Source organism: Hyperoodon ampullatus (assembly GCF_949752795.1).
Source record: "Hyperoodon ampullatus genome assembly, chromosome: 1".
Taxonomy (NCBI): Eukaryota; Metazoa; Chordata; class Mammalia; order Artiodactyla; family Ziphiidae; genus Hyperoodon; species Hyperoodon ampullatus.
In genome coordinates this window covers 86,096,084-86,111,166 of record NC_136914.1, presented here as the reverse complement: position 1 = coordinate 86,111,166, position 15,083 = coordinate 86,096,084, and the positions used below count along the sequence as shown (strand labels likewise).

At 37.7% G+C, this 15,083-nt stretch overlaps 1 protein-coding gene across 1 annotated transcript in view; it reads right to left on the bottom strand.

Annotated features, from left to right (window-relative positions):
* Positions 1 to 4,449: 4,449 nt before the first annotated feature.
* GRXCR1 (glutaredoxin and cysteine rich domain containing 1) overlaps positions 4,450 to 15,083 on the bottom strand; it is a gene marked incomplete at both ends in the record, with an annotated part of 129,437 nt that continues 118,803 nt past the window's right edge. Inside the window, 2 exons of the mRNA XM_079704255.1 lie at positions 4,450 to 4,629; positions 13,476 to 13,541. Of these exons, the coding sequence (XP_079560381.1) occupies positions 4,450 to 4,629; positions 13,476 to 13,541 (246 nt within the window). The remainder of the gene's footprint in view (positions 4,630 to 13,475; positions 13,542 to 15,083) is intronic.

Sequence of the window (15,083 nt, the reverse complement as noted above, 5' to 3'; positions counted from 1 at the left end):
CTCCATCCTGAATGTACCCCCAGACAAGAGGACACTGGGACTATGGTTGGATTTGCAGAAACATAGCCAAGGCCTGAGTAGTCAGGATCTTTTGGATAGGCCTTACTACTTAATTCTAGAATCTCAGAACCGTATTGGAATTGTGATGAGAAACTGTTCATTGATGCAAGAAACTCATTTTTTCCTGACAGAGAGGAAATCTACTCTCAACTAGCCATAACTCTACCACTGTCTTAGTTCTGTTCATATTTAATTTCCTCCTCCTGTCCCCTCCCCACTGTGAGGCAGCCATTCTATAGATTAGTTTTGCCTATTCCATAGCTTCATATACATGGAATCACATAGTACATACCCTTTGTATCTGGCTAAGTTTAGTCATAAAATGTTTTTGAGATTCATCCATATTATTGCTAGAATCAATAGCTTGTTCCTTTTTACTACTAGGAAGTGTGTACCTGTATTAATATACTACAGTTTGCTTATCATTTCTCTTGTCATTGGTATCTGAAATCTTTCTGCTTTTTTACTATCATGAATAGAGCTTCCATGAAACTCTTATAAAGTATGGACATATGTTTTTATTTCTCTTGAATAAATAACTAGGAGTAAAATTGCTGAGCATACAATTAGCATATGTTTACCTTTATTAGAAACAATCAAATGGTTTTCCTAAGTGGTTGTACCATTTAACATTCTCATTAGCAATGTATGAGAGTTTAAGTTATGCCATATCCACACCAACGCTTTATATTTTCAGTCTTTTTAAATTTTAGCCATTCTAAATATTATGTAGTAATATCCCATTGTGGTTTTAATTTGCATTCCCCTGCTGACTAATGACACACATTTTCCTTTTGTTTTTAACCATCCATGTGTCTTTTTTGTGATGTGTTTATTAACCACCTCTTTATTAGGCTGTCTTATATATATATATATATATATATATATATACATATGTGTGTGTGTGTGTGTGTGTGTGTGTGTGTGTGTGTATCTCCTAGATACAAGTCCTTTGGCAGGTATTTTTGCCTTGAATATTTTCTCATAGTTGTGACTTCCCTCTTCATTGTGGCTTCCCTCTTCATTTTTTTTAAAACTCTGTGTTTTAATGAGATTTTAATTTTAAGTCTAATTTATAATTTTTTATACTTAGACAGCTTGTAACTGGTTAAAAGCATCTTTGTCTACCCCAAGATTCTGAAGATATTCTCCTGGTTTAGCTTTAACATTTAGGTTAGAGTTTCTCAATTTTGACACTATTGACTGAACTAGATAATCCTTTTTTTGAGGGGAGGTGTGGTTCTGTGTTTTGTGGGATGTTTAGCAGTACCCTGGCCTCTAGCCCCTAGTTGCAGTAGCATTAGTGGTAGGTAGCAGTGGTAGTAGTAGTAGTTTTCAAGGTCATTTTTTCCATATAGGAATCCAGTAGTTCCAGCACTATTTGTTAAAAAGACTTTCCATTCCCCATTGCCTTGAATTGGCAAAAATCAATTGAAATCAATTTGATGTTAATGTGTGTGTCTATTCCTGTATTCTCTATTCTATCCTATTTATCTATTTGTCCATACTTATTTTTACTCTGCTCAAAATTTCTTGGATACTCTAGATTGTTTGCATTTTTATATAAATTTAGAATTATTGGTCAATTCTACAAAACATCTGGTGGGATTTTCTTTGAGATTGCATTGAAACTATAGAAATCTTTAAAATGCTGTTTTCCAGTCCGTAAACATGGTATATTTCTCCATGTGTTTGGGTCTACAATTTCTCAGCAAATCTATGTTGTAGTTTTGGTTTTTTTGGTTTTTTTTTTTTTTTTTTTTTTTTGAGGTATGCAGGCCTCTCACTGTTGTGGCCTCTCCCGTTGTGGAGCACAGGCTCCGGACATGCAGGCTCAGCGGCCATGGCTCACGGACCCAGCCGCTCCGCGACATGTGGGATCCTCCCGGACCAGGGCACGAACCTGTGTCCTCTGCATCGGCAGGTGGACTCTCAACCACTGCGCCACCAGGGAAGCCCTATGTTGTAGTTTTAAATGTAGAATTTTTACACATCTTTTGTAAAATGTATTCCACATACTTGGTGTTTTCTGATACTATTATAAATTGTGTTATTTTAATTTTATAATTAATTTATAATCTAATTTATAATCTAATTGTTGCTGTGTATCGTATTTCTAATTTGTGTCTAAAGACTTCAAATCCAACAATTTTGCTAACTTTACTTTGATATTTACTAGTTTGTAAGTTCCTTTAGATTTTCTACATCACAATCACGTTGTTTACAAATAATGAGATTTTTTTTTCCAAATTTTTATGACTTCTTTTTCTTGCCTTATTTCACTAGCCAGAACCTTCATCAGAATGTTGAATAGAAGTGATAAAAGTGAACATTTATGAACTCTTCCTGATCTTAGGGGGAAAGCATTTAATATTTTACCATTAAGTATGCAGTTAGCCTTAGATTTTCATATTCAATAAGCTCCTTTCTACTCCTTGTTTGAGTGTTGAGTTTTATTCTAGCAGACAGTCACGTACTGAAAGATACCACAATACCATGCAAGTTTGGCTTTAGGCCTTCCAAGGGCAAGTCTGTTTTTTTTTTCTTCCCTTAGCTCTACAACATAGCCTTTACTCCTTGGCCTTAAGATGGTGCCCTTCTGAGATTTCAAGGAAACATTTATTGTTTACCACTTGAACTCCAGATTCTGACTTTGCAATACAGGCAGCTGCTGAAATCTCTGCTCAACTCTTTCACCTCCCAGATACTTCCTTCCTCTATGTATGTAGGTTAGGAATCAGCCAAGGATTTGGGTGGAATGTATGAGCAGACTTGGGGACTCCCCTCTCTTTGGTCTTCCCATTTCTTAGAATTTTCCATTCAATTCCAGGTACTCTGCAGCTCCAAATTCCAATTTTATTTTTTCAAACCAGTAAGTTTGTAGTTTCTTTATAAGCTATATTCTGTGCAAACTGGGAAGTATTCTCAGAAGGTAAGCTGGATAAATGTAGGGTTTATTTTGTTTGTTTGCTTTCTTCCAGTGATTGAATTCCTTCCAGTTCCTTTCTGGTTTTAGCTGCTTTCCAATGTCTTCAACAGCTGTTCATTTTTCCTTATTTTGTTCAAAGTAAATGTGTTAATAGCAGGAGGCTTAGTCTGCCAAAACCTGCCCCACTTTTACCAGACTGGAACTACCCATATTGGAGTTCTTACAGTTCCTCAAACAAACAACTTTTATCTGACCTTAGAGTCCTCAAATATGCTATTCCTCTACCTGAAGTATTATCCCCCTTGTTCTGTGACTAATTAGTTGACCAATTACCCATGATGTCTCCGTTTAAATATCAGTTGCTCAACAAAGTCTATTCTTACCGTTTTCTAACTCATCTAGGTTGGTCCTCCTGCTACACATTCCCAGAGCACACTGTACCATTTGTGTAGTATTTATAAGACTCATCTTGCTTATGATTATTTGTTTAATACTTCCTTCTTTCTTAGAGTGTGAGCTCCATGAAAGCAGAAACCATGCCTTCTACTCTGCCTGGATGATTAGAAAGTACTCAGTAAATATTTATAGCTTTTTGCAAAACCAAGATGTAAAATGTTCTAATTACCTAATCACAGATATAGTGAAGGTGATTTATTAAAACCATTCATAAGGGAATCCATCAGAGTACAGACACATGTACAAGTAGGCATCAGCTAATAATTATAGCAGAAATTCCTTTTGTCCACTTTGCTGATATTGTCTACTATGTTTTCAAACTATGTAATATTTTGTGTCCAGCTCAAGAGAACCATAACAGCATCTTTCTGGAGGGTTTTCAAGGACAATAGCACAAAGCAGATGTTTAAAACAATAAATCCAGATAAGTCTTCTGGCAGCTTTTTTATCATCACTAAGAAATTCATCAGATAACATTAATAATTTATCATTAATATCATCAGCTCTAAGACTATTTTACAGCTTTAAAAATAAGTTACTCCTTAAGTATAAGTAAGATCATATTCTTTCCCACTACCCAGAGCTCTCTTCTTCCCTACAGCTGAGGCTCACATAAAATGTATTCATCTAGAGAGCTGAATTAACTCATCCTAAACAATAGGGTGGCACTGCAATAGACACCATTGGATATATTGTATATTTTCTTTAGAAAATCAAACACATGTAAGGAACCAGACTTTGGATATCTTGGAATTTTATCAGGCCCTCCATTAATTCCAATTAGAAACCAGGGTCTAGCACAGGGCTTGGCACATAGTAGCGGTTGAATAAACATTTATTTAATACATCAATGAAAATGGTCACAGCAAAAGCTCCAAACAAAGGAAATTATAATAAACAAAGTTTATTGATTAATCCAGAAACATAGCCATTAAAAAAAAAGTATAAACCAAATTATTGCTTTCAGTCAATGAAACCAGGCGCCCCATGGATGGGAGCTCTGTTTAACCAACACAACTCTTACAGCGCTGAAGGCCATTCTCGTTGCAAGCCGTGCACTTCAGGGCCTTGAAAGAGTCCGTAAAACAGTTTCGAAACACTGACATTTTGCTCCCGTGGCAGACGGAGCACGGAAGAAAGCCAAAGCCTCCACAGGAGGGACACTCGTGTGGATGCTGCACTCTCTGGATAGGTGGCAGGGGGACAAGAGAGGATAGAACATGTGTTAGCATGACAACTCATCAGCCCTCCTGTCTTTCTGTACTGTGGATGGTCATAAAACAATATCGGCATAATATGGCTGGGGACCTGAAATCACCTACCATTAATATACAATAGACGCAGGGGAAACACTAACTGAAGTCTCCTTCATTATCTCATTGATGGCCATCAATAGCATAACCTTGGTGTGTAAGGGCTGGTACCTTCTAGGTTAAAGGGCACACACTTCCAGAAATCCATCATATGAAAGCACATGTTTACAAATCAAACAGTTCAGGAAATGGTCATTTGCATTAAAGGAAAATACTGTAACTTTCCCTTTAGTATCACATCACAGTTTTATATCTTTGTTTATAGAATAGTAGGACTAATAGTGAGTCTGGAAAATCAGAAAACTAAAAGCTGGAGTGGTGAGCCACTGTCAACTGAAGATCCATCATCGTACTGCACATGTGAATAATGCTTTGTTTTTTTAAAAGCACTTTCAAATGCATTACTATATAGAATCTTCCCTCATCCCACCCTTCACACACACTGACACCTTCTTCTGTAAAGCAGTTAATTCAAGCAAGATTATCCTCATTTTATATTTAAAGAAACAGGCATAGAAATCTTAAGACATTTATCCAAGCCTGTAAAATTACCCACAGTAGCTATCAGCCTTTCTACCTCAAGTAAAAATAAAGTATCCATGAAAGTATGCTAACACATATATATGGAATTTAAAAAAAAAAAAATGTCAGGAAGAACCTAGGGGTAAAACGGGAATAAAGACACAGACCTACTTGAGAATGGACTTGAGGATATGGGGAGGGGGAAGTGTAAGCTGTGACAAAGCGAAAGAGAGGCATGGACATATATACACTATGAAACGTAAGGTAGATAGATATTGGGAAGCAGCCGCAGAACACAGGGAGATCAGCTCGGTGCTTTGTGACCGCCTGGAGGGGTGGGATGGGGGGGGTGGGAGGGAGGGAGATGCATGAGGGAAGGGATGTGGGAACAGATATATATGTATGACTGATTCACTTTGTTATAAAGCAGAAACTAATTAAAAAATAAAAAATAAAACAGGTTTTCAAATAAAAAAAAATTAACTAGCAAAGATGTTAAGGATATTTTGAAAATTATCCATTCGTATTTCTATTTGCTTTTTTGAGCATGTGACATTTACTGGAGTCTACTAGCGGCATCCATTTCCTGCGGGGAGTCTAGGATCGATTACAGAATGAATACAAAGAGAACGTGAGTTAATACCAAGCTTCTGACTTGCAAAATAGGAATTTGAAGCAATGTTTGAAAGCCCATCTTTGTGACAAGAGTAATTGCTAAAGTAAGCTTGAGAAATGTAGACACACACACACACATGCACACACACAATCACACTCAAACATACCTTACATACTTAGACATACATACAGATTTTCCCTGGAAGTTCACAGCTGTACTTAATAAAGTCTCCAAAAAATCCAACTGAAAAGGTAACCGATTAACTAGGTTTAATCTACCATGTCCCCGGCAAGAAACCTTTTCCCAGAAAACAACTATAATTTTCTAATAATCAGTACCCTGTGGAATGTACTTTGGGAGACAAGCATTCAGGATATGATTGCTTTAAAATTTATATATTCCCAGAACACTTTTCAGAGATGCATATTCTGTATATAGTAAGATTTGTTTACAGTTACCATTTGACTTTGCTATTATATCAAGATGGCAAAATCCATGTCATATCTTATTTTTAGTAACACAGAATTACTTTGATGGAAAGTAGTGATTGCCAGTCTGAATGACACAAACAAGGAATGTTGTCAAGTTTGTAGATACCCAAAGCTCTTCTATAAAGTTAGATTGTATGTAGTAACTTAGTTTCTTTGTAACTGGGTTTTTGTTATTTCTTTGTGCAAGGTTGGCCAAAAAATAGTCAGAACATGGTATACTACATGTTCCTGTGTCCTAAGTCCAATACCTCAGTAGACAGCTTTGTCCTCAGTGCAAGATGGAAAAAGAGCTAAAAAATTCCCCAAATTTAAACAGTGTTCCAGGTTGGAGGAAGGAGGAATAACTGAAGTTAACAATAGTCATTATTGGTAGTAACAAAACAGACTTCCACTTTCAATGAAGTGGTTAACAAGAGACACTTTGACCTTCAAGCAATTAAGAAATCTAGAGTAGCTCTTCAGTGTCCTGGAGCCCAGCAAAGCTGGAAACCAGGCAGACTTGGTTGAGAATAGCACCCAGTAAGAGTACTAAATCTACAGAGTGCCCCTTTTCTGAATAGTGGTTTGGGTAGAGGCATGTCCCTTGGGGGTGGAATTCAAGAAAAAAGGAGTGCAAAATCATCCTCCCTTTTACATCTTTCTGTTCGTATATTCTTGGCAAGGGAATTTTAAAAAATAAAACTCAGTGGTCTCGTTCCACAAATAAGTCCACATTGCCAGGAACTGTGCAAGGTGTAGGGGATATAGCAGTGAACCAGAGACCTCCCTGTTCTCTTAGTAGTAGCTCTCAGCTACAAATAAGGATTTATTAGTGAAATAATGATTAATAATGACTAATTTTATTGAGTAGCTAATACGGACTAGGCAATATTCTATTCACTTTACATGATTCACTCATTAAATCTTCTCAACAACCCTTTGAGTAAAAGGCAGATCTCATCATAGCGTTGCAGAGATTCTGATGACATTATTTGAGGATGGTCTTGGTCTATTTGTTATTCCATTTAAAAATGATGATGTAGCTTTTTGCATTCATATATTAATTTTATTTTAGGAAATTTATTTGTGGTCTTCAAATACGTCCACTCCATACTGCAGTCATCTGAATTGAAGCCCCCAAGCATTCCCTAGTCTCTAACAAAGGACCAAGGGGACAAGGGGGGAGTTCATGAATGACTGTCAAATGGGTTTTCTTTGTAGCACAAACTCAAATTTCATAAATATAAAGAGTTTTTGCTGTTATATAACATAGAAACAGCATGTTAACATCAAGGGTACTCATTGTTTTCTTCGAGATCAGGAAATGAATGCACTTCTTATGTCTGAACTCAGATCATCTAACCTTATTTTAGGAGAGCTAGAAAATCTCTTAAGTATTTTACCAAAGAGGAAACAACTGATCTGAGTCTCCACGACCATAAACCCCATCATCCAGGTTGTCTATGAAGCAGACTCACTCCATGTAACAGATTATCAAAGAATGAACACTTGGCATATAATCATCTCTGGATGACTCACCTTTTTCTATGTATTTTGTTTTAAACTATATTCAATAGTTTATTGAATAAAGAGCTGGGAAAGAAGCCCCTGAACAACATGCTGACACAGAGGAAATTTGTTGCTTATATTCCCAAATGCATAAGCCAGATGTATGAGTCTGATTCTTTACCCAATGAGATGTACTGCCACAACCCTACTTAAAAAGAGGTTCCAATTTCAGAGAGAGGCAGCCAGAGCACTTGGCCTGATTTCCCAGGTGAGTAGGTGGTACTCTGCTGCTGTAGTCTCTGAACATGCTGTGGCCACCCACCCCATGGAGAAGCAACATTACCCAGAATGGTGCTTCTCCAGGGAGTGTCAGGCCAGTCTTTGATAGCTCCAATGCCTTGTACAGACAGCCTGTGCCATTTCCAGCATCCTCAGTGTATAGCTGGGAATCTTACCTCTGTTCTTCATAAATAACAAATCAGGCTTTACAAGGAAAAATGTACAAAAGTGGACACTATGTTGGCAATCTCACCAGCAATGACAACAAAATGTTTGCCCATATCTTTAAAAAAACAGCAAGGCCGACGCTTACTTAGAGCTTCTCTACCCTCTGAGATCTTTAATCCAGTACCTGCCATAACAAGGTGATTGCTAATCATCTCAGGGATGCCCTGACTTCCTCTGTGTGGGCAACATCAGGATCAGCTATCCATCTCGGTTATTGTTTGGGGGAAATCCTTAGACATCTCTTTGCTTTTGATCTTTGGCCTGTTTATTAATGTAAGTAAATACATAAATATATAAATAAATTTTACCCCCCAAATGGTGTTTTTATTCATCTTTTTCACCCAAGCATTCTCTTACATAAAATAATTCTTTTTCTCTTCTTTTTCATTGATTAACTGCTTTGCCTTCTCAAAAACAAAAAACAAAACAGACAAAAAAACCTTGGATGAAAGAGGATTCATTCATCTATTCACTCAACAAATAATTATTGAGTGCCCATTATTTTCCAATTCCTGTTCTAGGCGTTAGAGGTAAAGAACAGAACAAAATAGACAAGAATCTGTGTCCACGTAGAGCTCATATGTTAATGGGAAGATCCCCTGCAAACTCTCCTAGGAGCAGAACCCGCACTGGTACAGGTAGCCTTATTAAATCCAAGTCTCATACCAGCTATTGCCATATTTCACTTGCTTCTGCTGCCTTTGGCCAGCTCCTCATGTTTGAGGCCACTGACAAGTCTTCATCAGCGAATCAGGCCCCCTCAGGTTCCCCGAGCAATTTTCACTTAGATGGGAAGTATGCTAGAATTCCTGGGCCAGAAAACTTGAAATTTGATTTGCTGACACCGTTTCTGATGACCCAGCTGCAGATGCTAAGCCTCTTTCCTCTTCATTACTGGGGTAACTGCTGAAAACTGGGGCCTGAATTATAAAGACCAGGGTGAAGAGTTATGTAGCACCCAAGTAACAGCAAATTAGAACTTAGTAGGAGCTGTCTCTTCAGAGCTTTCTCTCTGAAGTTATTGCCAATTTTCCCATCTTCCACAATGCCACATTAGCATAAGGTCCAAGTGTTAAAATTCAGTCTGTTTCCTGGACCTAGTACTCTGCCTACCTCCCAGTAAACTTCTCATCTGGGCCTTGGGTCCTGCCACATTTGATCAGATTTCCCAGATACCTACATGATACTTAATTTGAGAGTGATGGCCGCATAGATTCATGGTTAAGATTATGGAGTCAGGCTTATTAAAATCATGAATCAAACACTATGTGTAAGGTTTGGAGCAAGTGACTTAATCCTCTGTGCCTCCATTCTCTTGTCTGTAAAACAGGGAAAATAATAGAACCCACCTTGCAGAGTTATTGTAAGGTTTCAATAACTGAATACATATAATACCAAGAATATTACTTGCTACTTAGTAAGGACTCCAATGTTTCCTACCTCAGGAATATTAAACTCCTGTTTCATTGCCAAAAGCCAACCAGAAGAATGGAATGGGTTTGGATCTAATCTTGTCCTTTATCCACTTTTTCTGGTTCTTCCAACTGCTTCTCCAAGGCCAGTCTCTTTGCCTGGGTGAGTTTGTCTTAAACCCCAGGCCCCTCACAGGCAGAGTTCAGGGCTTTCTGGATGGCTGCAAATTCTCTACCAGTTTTGTTATATGGACAAAGCAGCCCGACAGAGTTATAACACCTTACAAATCCTATGAACGGTAGAAGCCAGTACCGTACTATTGTATATATTTCAACATTAAGAATAGTTTTAAATGTTTCTGGCTTATTTATGTCATCTGTAGAATTGAGACAGACTTAATGAAGAGCATAAAATCCTCTTTCAAAATTCTTTGAGCTGAGATAAAGAGAGAGGTTATGTTAATATATAGCATGGCGGTGTTAATCAAGTTGCAGAATTAAGAATTATAGATTCAAAAGAATAAAGTCCATGAATAGCTAAGTCAATCGTCAACCTTTAAAATGAAGAGTAATGAGGGACATTCACTTTATAAGACTCTAAAAGATGCTTTTAAATCACAGAAATAACAACAGTAGGATATTGATACAACAGGAACAAATAGAGCAATGGAACAGATTAGAAAGCTCAGACAAAGACCCAGGTACATATGGGGATTTACTGTAATAAAAAATTGGCACAGGGGGCTTCCCTGGTGGCACAGTGGTTGAGAGTCTGCCTGCCGATGCAGGGGACACGGTTTCGTGCCCCGGTCCGGGAAGATCCCACATGCCATGGAGTGGCTGGGCCCATGAGCCATGGCCGCTGAGCCTGCACGTCCGGAGCCTGTGCTCCGCAACGGGAGAGGCCACAACAGTGAGAGGCCCGCGTACCACACACACAAAAAAAAATTGGCACAATAAAGCTATAAAAAAATAATAGATTATTAATAGGTGATGTTGGAAAGCTAACTCTCCAAAATGGAAATGATTCTACATGAATGAAAGAACTAGAGTGAAAATTTATAAAGTTAATAGAAGAAAATGTTAATAGATGAAAATGTAGTTAATAGAAGAAAACGTAGGATAATATCTTTGTGACCTTAATATGGAAGGATACTTCATAAATAAAAGTTCAAAAGCACAAAAATAAGGAAAAATAGTGGATTTGATTATATCAAAAGATTTCTGTTGGATGAAGGACACCAAGAAAGAAGCTAAAAAGAGGGAAGGAAATATTGACAATGGCTAAAACCAACAAAAAGCTAATATCTAGGGCTTCCCTGGTGGTGCAGTGGTTGAGAGTCTGCCTGCTGATGCAAGGGACACGGGTTCATGCCCCGGTCTGGGAAGATCCCACATGCCACTGAGTGGCTGGGCCCGTGAGCCTTGACCGCTGAGCCTGCACGTCCGGAGCCTGTGCTCCACAACGGGAGAGGCCACAACAGTGAGAGGCCCGTGTACCACAAAAAAAAAAAAAGCTAATATCTAGAATATAGAAGGATCGTCTGAGAATCAACAACAACAACAAAAAAGACAAATCCAACACTTTTCATGGGTAAGGATAAGAATACACAACTTACAGAAGAAGAAATTTAAAAATTTAACAATTATACAAGGAAATGCCCAAACTCAATGGTTATCAGAAAAACATTCATTAAAATGATAAGGCAATATCTCTCTATACCTACTACCCTGGCAAAAATTAGAGAACAGAAAATTGGAGAACAATATAAAACATTGCCAGGAATGTGGGAACATACGAAACCTCTTTCTCCACAGGAGGGAGTGTTGGATGCTGCAAGCATCATGGAGAGCCATCTGGCACTACCTGAAAAACTGGGGATATGCATAAGCTATTACCCAGCGCTTCCTACACTCAGAGAAATCCACAAGCAAACATGGTCAAGGTTGTTCCTTGCAGCACTGTTTGTTTGAGGGAGAAGTTAGAGGACATCAGTGGAAAAAATAAGTAGATAAAAAATACTGGGTGGGCTCCGTGCAGCTGCATTGTCCAAAATAGGAGCCATTAGTCAGATATGGTTAATTATTTTATTTATTTTAAAATGTGTATTTAATTTTACTTGATTTGAATTCAATCTTAAATCAAGTAAAGTTAAATAAAATTAAAAATTCAGTTCTTCAGTCACACTAGCTACATTTTAAGCACTCAGTAGCCACATGCAGCCAGTGACTACTATTTTGGATAGTACAGATATAAAAAAGTTCCATCATCAAAGAAAGTTCTATTCAACAGTGCTGTTGTGGGAAAGTATTCAGCAGTTAGAAGAAATGGATTAAAGGTTCGCATAGCAATATAGATGGTTCTTAAAAGCATAGTGCCTAAGAAAATAATTTGAAACACAATTAGGTACATTACATGACATCATTTGTAAGAGTAGAAACGTGCAGAGAAAATAATAATACATATTAACCAAGTTAAATCACTTAAATAAAACATACATATTAACCCAAATTGATGGTTTCATGGAGTTGGAGTAGAGTATAGGAACAAAAGGAAAGAAATGAACCCACCCATACAGATTTTAGAGCTGAGAGGAATTTTAGATTATCAAGTACACACCCTCATTGTGTTTGTCTTTCTCGGTAAAATTACTATATGAATAAAACATGATTCCTAACACCAAGTAGTATATAGTTCATTTGGGACATGAATTAAATGCCCAAAGACAAGTAATACAAAAATTAAAAGACTTTGATAAGCATCTAAGAAAAAGAGGGATACAGGAATGCAGAAGTGTGAGAGATCAGGAATGATGTGGGGAAGAGGTGATACTGCAGATGGGCCTTGAAGATGGTGGAGGGGAATGAGGAAATGGAACAATAGCAGGCTTGCACGAAGGAATGGTAGTAAAAAACCACGAAGTGGAAGGAATGGTAGAGAATCAGAAATGAGGTCAGCAAAGGAGACTGGACCAAAAAGAGCTGGCGTGGCACAATAGATACCATGTAACCATATTGCATAGTTCACCTGGGAAAGTCTGGGTTCAGGTTCACTGCCCCAGAATAATTATTAATTCACCCTTTTCACTCTCAAGGTGTCCCAGTTTAGACTATAAAATATATATATATTTTTTATTCTACATATAGAGAGAAGTAGGCTGATAAAACACTGGAGCAGAGAGGTATTAAGGGCTTCCTGGCTGCATATTGATTTGATAACATCATATATTTGAATAAGTATTTCTCAGATGTTGTCATTATAAATATAGGAAGAAAATTAAAAGGTGCACTTTTGGATAAATAACTTTTTCTGTAATCTTTAGAAATGATGAGCTGGTCTGTAGGAAAAATAAAATAATTTAAATAAAAAATTTTATATGTGCTTCAAGATAATGGCCTGACATGAAACACCTCATCAACATCTCTATAACAGAGAATTAGGCTCTAATAAAGCTGACTGGAATTTTCACCTAATACTACGAGGTTGTTAGACACTAGCACTAAAGTCACTCTAGCTGGAGCAAACCTCACCATAGGTGGTAGCAAATTAAAACCGCCACATGTATCCTGTTACATATTTGTAAGAACACAGAGAAAAAATTCAATTAGGAAAACTCAATTACAATCAGAGTGTGTTGAATGTTTTGATTACTAAAAATAAGTTGCTAAAAGCACAATTACCTCAATTTTGGTTAAGAGGTCTTGCAGTTCTCCTGATTCATTCATTGACAAAATTTTCTCAGCACCCTATTAACAAGAGAGGGTAGGGGAGAAAGAAAATCCATTTTGTTAGTATTTGAGAAAACAAAGTTCTATCCAGGAAAGTTTAACTCACAAAATACTGAACAGGATTTTTCCCTTCAGATCTAAGTAAACTCAGAACCAGGAGGCCAAAGAGGAGAGGAAATTTCTCTTTCCTTTCACATACTCTCCCATCTAGTGAGGCTAATTGTGGGCAAAAGGAGGACTGCCAGCAGAAGGTGAGCACTGGGAAGTCCATGCCTGTCAGATGAAGTCCAGAGATGGAAGGTTCCAGCACACCCTTCAGAGCTGTTCAGGGAGCCTAAGCCAGCCACCTGGGAAAGGAAGCCTCTGAGCAAATCCCCAGCCTGGGCTGCCTCTGCCCTATTCCAGGCAGTCCTGGACATGCCCTCCTCAGAATCCTTAGAATCCATGTCCTTAAGGACATGCCCTCCTTAATGCTATTAAGATAACAGCAGGTAATAATAATGATAATAATAAAATTAATAACCACCCACAGTAATTAAGCACATATTAGGAGCTAGGCATCCAACATCATCTAATTTGATGTGCTAGGCTCACTTAATGGTAGAAATTGAGCCTCAGTGAGATTAAATAACAATTGCAAGGTCACCCAGAGAGAAAGCAGAGAGGGAATTTGAACACAAATGGGGAATTACTCCAGAGTCAATGGAGTAAAACTCTACTTAAAAATGAGAACTTTACCTAAAAACGCAAGAGGGAGGAGATATGGGGATATATGTATACGTATAGCTGATTCACTTTGTTATAAAGCAGAAACTAACACACCATTCTAATGCAATTATACTTCAATAAAGATGTTTAAAAAAAAACAACTTTACTGTGAAAATGAGAACTGGGATGATGTACGCACTTTCCAACAAACTAATCATGTTTCTTTGAACTACCCCATTTTCCTTTCCTTTCCAGCCTCTTCTTACCTTCTCCCACTCTACTTCTCAACATGCAGCCATACAGGCCATAGAGGGAAGAAGTTATTCTTTCTTTTTTTTTTTTTTTTAAAGAAAACAGACATTTATTTTTCACAGTTCTAGAGGAGGGAAGTCCAAGATTAGGGTGCCAGCATGGTCTGGTTCTTTTTTTTTTTTTCTATAACATCTTTATTGAGGTATAATTGCTTTACAGTGGTATGTAAGTTTCTACTGTATAACAAAGTGAATCCGCTATAGGTATACATGTATCCCCATATCTCCTCCCTCTTGCATCTCCCTCTCACCCTCCCTATCCCACCCCTGTAGGTGGTCACAAAGCACCTGTGTGTATGCGCTGCTTCCCACTAGCTATCTATTTTACATTTGGTAGTGTATATATGTCCATGCCACTCTCTCACTTCATCCCAGCTGGCCCTTCCCCCTCCCCGTGTGCTCAAGTCCATTCTCTACATCTGAGTCTTTATTCCTGTTCTACCCCTAGGTTCTTCAGAAACTTTTTTTTTTAGATGCCATATATATGTGTTAGCATACGGTATTTATTTTTCTCTTTCTGACTTAATTAACTATGTATTAA